We start from the raw sequence: 12,189 nt of genomic DNA on the forward strand, positions 1-12,189 counted from the left end.
CAGCAGACCAAGAAGTGATTTAAAGATGAAAATGTACCAGTGAGAGAATCTGCGTGAAGTTAATGATGTCCAGTTAACCAGTGAATACAGGGTGCAATGGTGGGTACGATAATCACATGCAGTTATGAATCTTAGTGCACCATCAGCATCCAACATCTGCAGGGTTCTTGTAGGAGCGTTCATATAAATAATGTCACCGTAATCAATTGAGGGAAGGAAAGTCACAGATACAAGGCGTTTTCTAGCATTCAGGGTTAGACAGGTCTGTTTCTGAAAAAGAAACCCAGTTTAACTTTCAGTTTCTTTACCAAGTTTTCCACATGGAGCTGAAAAGAGAGATGTGAGTCGACCAAGACACTCAAATATTTATAGGAATCAACAAACTCAATGAGGACACGATTTGAGGATGAAATCAAGAGGAAGAACTGCTGGGACCAACTTCCTATTTGAAAAAAGCATCCCTTTGGTTTTGTCGGCATTTAGGACAAGTTTGAGGTGGAACAAATCAGTCTGGATGATGTTGAATGCAGATTTCAAAAGCTGGAAAGCCTTAGCAACAGTTTTAGCTCGACAATAAACAACTGTGTCATCAGCATAAAAATGTATGGATGCATTAGGGATGTTGTTACCAACATTATGTATGTAGATTGTAAAGAGGGTGGGTCCTAAGACTGAGCCTTGTGGTACACCATTGTTGACTGTTAAATAACTGGAGGAAGTACCATTATATTGAACACATTGCCTCCGATCTGAGAGATAGTCAGAGAACCAACCAATGGTGTGATCTGAGAAACTGATTTCTGAGAGTTTATGACACAAGATGTTATGATCTAGTGAGCCCAGCTCACTGTAAACACTACATAACTCCATCAGGAAACTGGAGCAGTTCTGGCACTGACCTTGCTGTGCAGAGTGACTGATTACAACAGCAGCAGAGCGAACCTCAGCAGGAATGGCGCCTGTGCTGCCAGGAACAGGAGGTACTGTGGCACACAGGTTGATCAGCCCACTACCTGTGGACGACACTGGATCCTTGCTGCCAGGCGCCCCTCCCCGCCGCCTGGCCATGCCATCCGGAATAGGAACAATCGGTGTGACAACTTCAGCCGGTGTCCAGTTCAAGTTGGTGCCCTCCTTCTCTGTGGCAGAGTCGTCGTCGGAGTCGTCAAACATCCGCTCGCTGCGGCGCTCGGGTTTTCTAGGAGAGGTTGGCGAAACAGAGTTGAATCGTTTGGGTCCAGGTCGTCTGCGAGGACTTGACTCCTCCTCGGATGAGCCCCCGCTGGATAGATCTGAACGAGAGTGCATGTCACAGGACTCTGCTTCGCTCTCCTCTTCTTCAGGCTCCACATATGTGAGTCTGGGATGATAAAGACCCTCATCCTTTCTGGTTTTATCTGTAAAAATAAAATCAACCAAATAAAAACATCACAGTGATGCACCTATTCTGGATGACAGCAATAACGCCTTAAAAAAGGAAGCATTTGATCATCTCAGGTACACCTCTGTAACTGATTTAAACAGCATGAAATATTCTGTTTAAGCAGCTACATTCATGTGCAGATTAATCTCACTCCCCTCGCAACTGAAGGTCATTAGGACGGACGGACGGATGGATAGATACACACCGTCTACGTTGGAGTTATAGCCCCCCCTGGTGGAAAGTCCATGAGCCGCCAATGCATAAACCATTATTTGGCTGAGATATGACTGTTTTCATTCATTCTGACTGAAAATATTGAACACTAACATTTTCAGCTGCTAGATGGCAATCAGGCAGTATGGCATGCCTTTGTGTCATGTAATAGGTACAAGTGACTATTAATGACACAATCAGCTTGCCTTAGCCTGCCACCTTCGTCCAGCTTGCCTGGAGCAACTGTTGAATCAGCTTCATTTCGCTGCACCGCCCCAGTGAAATGCAGCTGATTTCACCATTGAAGAGCATTTATTAAGTAAAAGTTCAACTGAGTCACACTTTTACTATAATGTTGAAGAAACAAATAATTGTTTTTAGGTGCTTATCTTGATACATCTTGAAGAAATGCACAGCGACTCGTCCCTCTGCGTGCTTTCGCCTGTCGGCTGTTGGAAAACAGCTGATTTGACGGTCAAAGTGCATTTATTAAGCAAACGTTACACTGAGACACACCTTTAATATAATTTAGAGCAAACAAATAATTGTTTTTAAGTGTTCATCTTGTTAAAGTCTTGTTAAAGTCCTCCCGTGCATGCTCCCGTGGCCGTCATTTGGCAGCCAATCGATTTTTGGCACAGCACCGGCCCACATTTTCAGGTGTTCAGCGGTGACACGTAATAGATACGACTTATATGGCAAAGCGAGGTATTTATGGACTTGTCCTCTTTATTAGACATATTTTGGAGTGATGTGACTTACAGGGCGGTGCAGCATGTACGGCAGAAACTACAGCAACCATTAGCTGCACATCTCGAACTGATGAAGCAATGTAAGCAATAACTGCGCAGAGTGTTGAAGCTTTAATCAAATGTAGTTGTAAAGAAAGACGAGGTCTTCTAAACTTTACAGACACCCTGATGAGTTTGTCACATGAATCCACAAACAGTCATTTATTCATGTACAAATTGAGTTAGAAGCTAAAAAATTGAAATCCAAAACTATTAAAAGTGACTTGTGTCAACTTTGATGTTTTTAAAGCCCCACATGTCAGCGGGGGTTCAGACACTGCTTCCAAAGATACGAGCGGTACGACCACGTCCCCCATCGCCAGCAGATTTGAGTAGTGAATGTTTGTAGTTTTCAGAATGAGTGTTTTTCTGGGCGGGAACTGAACAGGGAATGTACGTAAACCTAAATGTTTTCGGTGCAAGATATTCACATGGGTAGGAGTTACACTGAGGAGAAGGACAGAGGGAGGTTTTTCTTTGTTATGCCTGAGGTGGAGCACAGTGATGGATCGTGGTGGGTGGAGGGAGACGTTTCATGCACCACCAGGAGCGATGGAGGAGCAAGGGGGTGGCTGTTGTGGAGGCGGAGCAAAGTGACGTTACCTTTAACAGAATCTGTTATCCAGTCTGGAGTGACAAGCTTGATGTTTGGGTGTTTCAGGGCACACTCAAACTTCACCTGAAAACACAAGCAAAGCACAAAAACAAGGACGTTGAGGGAGAGCTGAAAACTTGGTTCAGCTCCGGTCAGTTGAGCACGTTCTCAGGACCAGTACAACCACAGCAAGACTTATTCTACGGTCTTCTTTCTTACTCATTCTTCAATAACTTTTTCATAATCACTATGAAAATATTGATTAAAAAATAATTATTGTTATCTTCCTATAATCCTTTCTGGGTGGAGTTGTCATGTTCTCTCCGTGCTGGGGGGGGGGGGGAGTTCTCCAGGTACTCCAGTTTCCTCCCACAGACCAAGAACATGCATGTTAGACTGATGGTAACTCTAAATTGTCCCTAGGTGTGAGTGAGAGAGTGAATGGTTGTTTGTCTCGTTTGTCTCTATGTGTCCCTGTGATGGACTGGAGACCTGTCCAGGTGTCCCCCGCCCCTCGCACAGTGATTGCTGGACACCGGCGACCCCCGTGATCCAAAATGGAAGAAGCGGGTAAAAGTTGATGGATGGATCTTCCTATAGTTAGGCAGCCCTAACTTGTTACGTGAGTTCTTCAGCAACGAGAAGAGAAACAAACAGAATGAGGATGTGCATGCCAGGCAGAACATGTACCTACCCCCTTTGGTTCCTTAACCACCAAGTGGGTGACCTTCTTGTTGAGGTTCAGCTGACATTCTCCGCCATGGAACGTTACAAAAGCCCACAGAGCGTTGAGATCATCCGGAAGCTGAAATTCATCCAACTATAAATAAAAACAAACGCTGACAACCAGTGAAAGTATCAATGGTTTTTTCACACTTACTCTGGGAAGACAAGCCGTCACACCGAAAAAGATCTGCCCCGATTCTGGAGAGAAGCCCGTGACGCTGCAGTTCCCACAGTTACAGAAGAACAACATGGAGAGGCAGACCTGCCTCCAAAACCTGCTTTCATTTCACACATGTTCCATACGAACACCAAAATGCTCAAAATTAAATACACAAACAAATAAAGCATTATGAAATAAGTATTGAAGCTCATGATTATGAAAAAAATCATTTGTATTCTTTTATTTCAAAATTGTGTTTTCATGATATTTATTTCATAATTCCACTTTTCAGCAGAATGACTGCAGCTGTCAGTCAACGTCAGTGGGTTGGACCTGCACGCCCACTGGCTCATCCTTCACGTGCGTTACTTTACCTGACTACCTGCTCACTGCTATACCTAGCATAGCGGCTAGCATAGCCGCTAGCATAGCAGCTAGCGTAGCAGCTAGCGTAGCAGCTAGCGTAGCCGCTAGCGTAGCAGCTAGCGTAGCAGCTAGCAGTGACTTGCTGGTCAACAGTCGTGAAGGATGCAGAGAAAAATGAACTTGGTTCAGCTCAGGTAACTTTAGCAGATCAGACTGAGAGGACGATGTTCTCAGAAGATACAGGTGACGTGACAAATCCTGATGGACTGCCAAAAATCGATCGGCGCCGCAGGAGCGCGCACGGGAGAACTGGCTGCTTTACTTCTTTAGATTTAACAAGGTGAGCAGTAGCTGCAGTGAGCAGGTAGTCAGGTAAAGTAACGCACGTGAAGGATGAGCCAGTGGGCGTGCAGGTCCAACCCACTGACGTTGACTGACAGCTGCAGTCATTCTGCTGAAAAGTGGAATTATGAAATAAATATCATGAAAACACAATTTTGAAATAAAAGAATACAAATGAAATTTGTATCATTTCATAATGTTTTCTTTATGTATTTAATTTTGAGCATTTTGGTGTTGCACAGTCAAAGTAACATTTTGATCTCCTGCCCAGCTTGTCATGCTGTCGTGACAGAGGAAGGATACGGTAAAAGATCTCCACATCGGACAGACAGGACCACCCAAGAAGGCTGCAAAGAAACAAGAGGCAAGTCAATGCTTGGGTTTCTTCAAGATGACTTTAGTTCATTGAACGAGCGTAACAATAACATGAGGATGTATTGTCACACGTCTTCACCTTCTTTACCAATGGTAACCGTCTCCTGCTGTTATACCAGGAGACGGTGTTAGGGACTGTGGTGTGAGGAAAAGAAGCAGGTATTTTGCCAGCCCATTGCTGAAATGAACTTTGAGGTTCTGATGAATGATGACTGTGCAAACTGGAAAACATGATCCAATGACACACTGCTTAACGTTGCTGAGCAACGTGTAAACATGGAGCCCTTACCTTGACAACAGGCAGGTCAAAAACTTCTCTGGACTCGCCCACCTCAGGGTTGTCTCCATCCTCTGCGATGATGTGAGTGGCCAAAGCATTGTAGGACACCTCCTTCCCCTTCCCTGCTTTCAGGAGCTGCACCACCTGGAACATCAGGACAGGACTCAGACCTGATCCAGTCTCAGAGGATGAAGCACAACTCAAGTTTTCACCTTATAAGTTGCTTCTTTTTTTTTTTAACATAATTTGAACGCCCTGTGGCGTATATGCTGAAGATACACATTCATCAGTCAGGCCCTATTTACACGGACACGATGGGGGGGAAACGTAGGTTTTTTTGTATGTTAATTAGAGGAAAAGATTTGCGTTGACACGGTCGCATTTTGGGTTTACATACATCTGGAAGATTCCCCCCAGCCCTCCCGAATCCGCTGTAGTTCCCATGCCGGGTCGTTAGATGGCGCTGTGAATTTTGTACCTTCACCTAAAGCGCATGCTGCTGCCTCGGCAAGTTGTTTTCCTCTGTGCTAACCAGCTAACAACAACGTAACAACAAGTTAAAGCTGGATTCTGGCTAAGAGTCGACAGATTTGATGCCAAGCGGGACCGCTTCATCTAACAGCTCCACACCGGTCGCTGAGTGGACCAGAACCGAGTCAATGTCGGACTTTACTCCGTGATCATCAGTAGCTGATTTACAGCAGGTCAGAGTCAGACATTCTTTATTGTCGTTCCACCTCATGTGGTGGAACGACAATATGTACCCAGGGTCCCAGTTACATCCAACAATAAAATGTAAAATAAAAACAATGATAACATCTAAGATATGAACTAAGAAAAACATCAACTAAAAATACACTAAGTGCAGATAGCATAAAAACATTAGGTCAAACAGCAGCACGAACATGAGTCTGTGTGAGTAGATGAGCATGAATGAACACATCAACATTGAAACAGATCAGCAGCAACATGAAACTGATCAGCAGCAACATGATATGGTTTTTCACAGTGATTATTCTGGTTAGAGATTCATGAGTCCAACAGCCTCAGGGTAGAAGCTGTTCCTCAGTCTAGTGGTTCTACACTTAATGCTCCTTAACCTCCTTCCTGAGGGGAGAGGGGCAAAAAGTGTGTGTGCTGGGTGAGTGGGGTCCTTCATGATGCAGGTGGCCCTCTTCCTGCATCTGGAGGTGTAGATGTCTGTGATGGTGGGGAGGCTGACTCCAACATCTTCTGTGCAGCCTTCACCACTCTCTGCAAAGCTTTTCTTTCTGCAGCTGTGCAGCCTCCATGCCACACGTTGATGCTGGAGCACAGGATGCTCTCCACTGCACACCTGTAGAAGGAGGTGAGGACTGAGCTTCCAGACCAGCTCGTCTCAGCTGCCTGAGGAAGTAGAGTCTCTGATGAGCTTTCTTGATCAGGCTGGTGGTGTTGTTGCTCCAGCTGAGGTTGATGTTCAGGTGCACACCCAAGTACTTGTAGCTGGAGACCACTTCCACTGCAGATCCTCTTGTTCAGGGGGGTGTAGGTGTGTTTGTTCCTTCTGCCCGTTGGTGCGCTTCTGCTGCAGCTTCCAGGCAGATGACTTTAAGATCTTCATTCTGCCAAGCGTAGTTTTGAGTTCATTGCTGATATCTGCTATATTTCGTGGCAAATCCGCTCCTATTCTCATCAGTTCGGTTCGGCTACAGTTCACACACACAAAGCGTGCAGGGTCAGGCACAGAGTCAATATCAAAACTTCTAAAAACTGGGATCGTACCGGGAGCCTGTGAAGCTGCAACTGCTCTGAGCGCGGCCATCTTGGCATCATTTGCTATAAAGTCGAGCAAACAATTGTTTTAGGTGGTTATCTTGTTAAATTTTGAAGAAATGTGTGACTCGTCCCTCTGCGCACTCCTGCAAATCAGGTTTTGAAATGCAGCTGATTTGACTGTCAAAGTGCATTTATTAAGCAAAGTTAGACAGACACCCCTTTATCATAATTTCAAGCAAAAAAATTGTTTTTAAGAGTTAAACTTGTTAAATACTTATTAAAGTCCTCCCGTGCACGCTCCTGTGGCCACCATTTGGCAGCCAATTGATTTTTGGCACACCACCGGCCCACATTTCCGTGCTGTCAGCGGTGACACGTAAGAGTGCAGAACAAAATTAGATTTTTTAAAGAATCTAGATTCTTAGTTCTGGCGATTCTGCATCGATTCTACAGGCCTGTAAATCGATTTTAAAATGCGTTTAATTTTTTTTTCTGCTCCTCTTCCCGAACGTACTGCATATAGCATTACGTGTCTGCTCAGTCGCCACAGAATTTTGGCCATGTAGGCCACCGTACAGCAGCTAGTTAGCCAGCTCCCTTTATCTGAATGGAGCCTGCTAGCATGGAGGGAGACAGCGAGATTCAACCCGCTGCTGCTTCTTTAAAAATCATTTCAGATCCTACAATGTTCCAGGAGAAGGCAGAGCTTCACAAGACCACATTTGTTTACAAGAAGTGTAAAATAAAATTGCGTTACAGTATTTTGGAAATACGACAAAATTCACAGAAGATGAAAGTGAAGCAGCCGACCAGCGAACTCTGAAACAAACTTCCAGCTGATTCTCCAAAGGCTGTGAAGAGTTCCCTCTCCATCTCCTGCTGCATCACAAAGGATTTATGAGCAGACAGCTCAGTGAAGGTGACGGGGTCAGGTTTATTTTAATACATACGTTATTCCTTCACTCAGTTTTGTTTTACAATAAAGCAGCTCCACAACTTCTCCATGAAACCACAGATGGGAGAAGCTCTGATGCAGAGCCGAGCTAACCGTTCTTCCTCATATTATATTAAAACTTATAGACAAGTAGTACAACAAACTTAATGTAATTTGTCTTTTTAACAGGTTGAAGAGGACATCACCTGGAGCCAGTTCTAAATGATACAGTTTATGGTTTATAAATCCTATCCTTTATTTAACTAAGCACATCCTATGGAGATCACAGATCTTTTTTGCAAGAGAACATACAGTATCATGCATTTTTGGACTGTTGGAGGAAACCAGGGCACCTGCAGAAAACCTAAACTTGAGGGGAACATGCAAACTCTACACAGAAAGACCCTAGGTCCAAACCAGGGATTGAACTCAGGACCTTCATGCTGTGAGGCAACAGTGCTAACCAGGGCTTAATTTGAGCCTGATCCTGCCAGAACAGGATCCAGGAACTGTCTTGTTTTGACAGGGTATGTTCCGGTAACTGTTTGCTTGGATCTGGTAACTCTTGGGCTAAAAAAGTTATGAACTTTGTTCATATGAATTAAATTCATGAATTAAAGTTATGAACAAATATGACTGCAATGAACAAATAAAACTTAAATTGGATACGTAATCTGGAAATAATTACATAAACACTCATTTTAAACACAACAGCCACTTAAGAGCTTCTTAACATCACATGTGATCTGTCGCTTCAAGTTTAAGTTCAAGTAGGTTTATTGTTGTTCTCACCACGTGGTACAAGAGGTGGAACGAAATTATGTACACAGGGTCCCAGTTACACCCAACAATAGCAAAGATATAAAGTGTAAAAATAAACAGTATTGACCCTTTACAATTACATCACATACGTCAGCAAATTCATATCGAGACACCATGACGGATGTCTGAAGTGAAGGACGGCTGCGGTGAAAGGAGCGACAGCGATAATTTTCCTAGCTTGTTTTTGCCATGGCTTCCTGTTCTACTACGTGTTCTAGTCGAGCTAAGTTATCTGTGGAAGTAAAAAGCTGTATTTACCGTTACATTTTTTTTGTTGAAAACTGTGTGTAAATGGTGTTTTCTTCAACAGCTAAATAGCGAAGCTAGCGACCGTAGTTAGCATGTAGCTTTGTGTAGCTTCTCATCACAATAGGTATTGGGATATGAATATTATGTCATATTGTACATCCCAGTCAAATGCAGTACAGTAGGGATGTAAGACTGGCCGGCAAAAAAAAAAAAGCTATTACAGCCAGCAAAAACAGCAGACGTAGTTAGCGTGTAGCTTCACGCTAATTGAACGGAGTTGGTCCAACTCACTCTACTAGGTTGGGCGAGCCACGGGGTGAGATAAGGGTGTGGCTCCCAGATGGAGGTCGTTAACAAATGTGGGTGAGTCACCTTCAACACAGCCTAAGCAGGACTAACCTAAAGATTACTCTGGGTAATACTCAGGTGTTTAGACTTACTTCTTTATACCCCTTAGAGGAGAGGCTGCAGTGGGTTTAGCCATGACTCAGGTGGTAGCTCCACTGGGTAGATCGATAGTGTCTGACACAAACATTCAAAACTTGAAATTTACAGATAAAAGCAAAGGATAATGATGTGTGGGGGAGAGTATAACAATTATTTTTTGTTCTTTGTCAGATGGGGATGAGAAAACAGCCAGCCAGACATATGAAGCCATTGCTGGACCGCAGCATCAGGACCGGAGAGTTTGTGACTCCAGACTAGGGCTGAAACGATTCCTGGAATCATTCCAGGACCTCGATTATAAAGAATCCTCGAGGCAAATGTATCAGCCTCTAAGCTTCATTAAACTATTCAGAGCACTGTGGTCTAGACAGAAGGTTTTTGTGTTACACAACGCTAGCGCTTCTGCTAACGCGTATGTGCTAACTTTGTAGCTATGGAGGGAAGGGAGACTGCCTAGAAGAAGAGCCCCGGAAACAACAAAAACCGTGTAAAGTTGGGAACATGTTAGACTTTTTTAACGTGTGCGCACATGCACGTGCACGCACCTACACACATCATTGTGTCCCCCCCACATTACGGATGCTTCTGACGCCATTGGTAACAGGTATCATGCTCTCTTTGTAAAGTACGTTAAACTAAATGTGTGATCATCTGTCATGTTATAAATGTAAAATGAGACATATTGTTGCTAATGTTAAATCTACTGACTGATCATAGTGGCTTCCTGGCAGAGTCTGAACGTTGTGTGAGGAAAAACTGCAGGACTTGATGAAAGTTTGTTAAAGATCAAAGCAGCAACAAACTGACACATTTATTTATTGATGAACTTCCATCCTGACTTAATGAGATACTTAGGGTGAATATTTCAAGTGTAAATGTTTTTAAACGAGTTAGTAGGATTTTTTTCTTCTACTGCTGTTTATGACTGAAAACTGATTAATCTGCATTTATTACTACGGTCATATTTGTTTATAGCTCAGCAATCAAGACTAAATAATAATACAGTCTGCAGAACTCAATGTACAAACTGTACATTATCTATCTTACTCAGTTTATAACATAAAGTCTCCATTCAGTTTCCAATCCATAAAAATTATTTACAGCATTTAAATTTTTATGTGATGGTTCAAAATAATTCAACTTAAGCAATAAACTATTTTAAAAAGAGGAATTAAATTGGTTGTTTATTGAAAGTGTTTTTTCCTGTATTTGTATCACTCATAAAGTGAGTGTGGTAGTTACTGCAGAAACTGACAAATGTTGTTTTCCATTCCCGATAAATCGTCAGAATAATCTATAGATTACCCGAATACTAAAATATTCAAGTAATTGAAAACAACATTTGTCAGTTTCTGCAGTAACTACCGTCCTCATTTTATATAAATGCTAGGCTGCTAATGCTGCGTGTGCTGGAAGTCTATGCAACAATAAATAGCGCCGTGCTGAAACACGCTTAGAAACTTTAGTTCCGCGGCGCATAATCTCTCGTTAATGAAATTTAATGAGTGAAAAAATAACCGAAACAGTACACACGTGTACTGAACCAAACATGCCGTACCAAAACTGTTTGGTACACCCACGTGTACGTTACACCAACGTTACACCACCAGTCAAACATGCACGTTTCTCTTTAGTGGGAGGAAACTGAAGTACCTGGAAAAACCCACCAGGAAACAAAGAGAACATGTAAAAATCATACATAAAGGAGCCAGGGAGGCAAACCCATGACCTTCTTAGAGTGAGGCGACAGAACTAACCACTGCTCAACTGTCCTGCCAAAACCAATCCCTTTACAAACGGACTGACTTATGTACACCTAATCTAAGGCCTGCACTGGACGCTTTACAAATTATGTTCATTTCAAAGTTTTGCTGCATTTTTATTTAACTTTGTAAATAATTAGGACAACTGTTAGATTTGCCCCGTTTATATTTTCATTCAACCTTTATTTCTACAGGTTAGTCTCACTGAGCCTTGAGGACTCGTGTACAACACAGACCTGTTTACACGACATTCACGACCCTTATAATAAACTAGAATTCAGGTAAAAACCAGGTGTTTTCCTTGGGGAGGTGTCTTAATGTGACGGTGTCTTAATGTGACGGTGTCTTAATGTGACGGTGTCTTAATGTGACGTTGTCATAACGTGACGGTGTCTTAACGTGACGGTGTCTTAACGTGACGGTGTCTTAACGTGACGGTGTCTTAATGTGACGGTGTCTTAATGTGACGTGTCTTAATGTGACGGTGTCATAATGTGACGGTGTCTTAACGTGACGGTGTCTTAACGTGACGGTGTCTTAATGTGACGGTGTCATAATGTGACGGTGTCATAATGTGACGGTGTCTTAATGTGACGGTGTCAAAATGTGATGGTGTCATAATGTGACGGTGTCATAATGTGACGGTGTCATAATGTGACGGTGTCATAATGTGACGTGTCTTAATGTGACGGTGTCTTAATGTGACGGTGTCTTAATGTGACGTGTCTTAATGTGACGGTGTCTTAATGTGACGGTGTCTTAATGTGACGTGTCTTAATGTGACGTGTCTTAATGTGACGTGTCTTAATGTGACGTATCATAACGTGACGTGTCTTAAGGTGACGTATCATAACGTGACGGTGTCTTAACGTGACGGTGTCTTAACGTGACGGTGTCTTAACGTGACGGTGTCTTAACGTGACGGTGTCTTAACGTGACGGTGTC

At 43.1% G+C, this 12,189-nt stretch overlaps 1 protein-coding gene across 1 annotated transcript in view; it reads right to left on the reverse strand.

Annotated features, from left to right (window-relative positions):
• paxip1 (PAX interacting (with transcription-activation domain) protein 1) overlaps positions 1–12,189 on the reverse strand; it is a gene marked incomplete in the record, with an annotated part of 122,354 nt that overhangs the window by 108,868 nt on the left and 1,297 nt on the right. The window contains 6 exon segments of the mRNA XM_037681976.1: positions 900–1,397; positions 3,031–3,106; positions 3,717–3,827; positions 3,903–3,966; positions 4,920–4,963; positions 5,281–5,415. Coding sequence (XP_037537904.1) covers positions 900–1,397; positions 3,031–3,106; positions 3,717–3,827; positions 3,903–3,966; positions 4,920–4,963; positions 5,281–5,415 — 928 coding nt within the window.

This window comes from Nematolebias whitei, chromosome 9, assembly GCF_014905685.2.
Source record: "Nematolebias whitei isolate Nwh7 chromosome 9, NemWhi1, whole genome shotgun sequence".
In the NCBI taxonomy this organism is placed as follows: domain Eukaryota; kingdom Metazoa; phylum Chordata; class Actinopteri; order Cyprinodontiformes; family Rivulidae; genus Nematolebias; species Nematolebias whitei.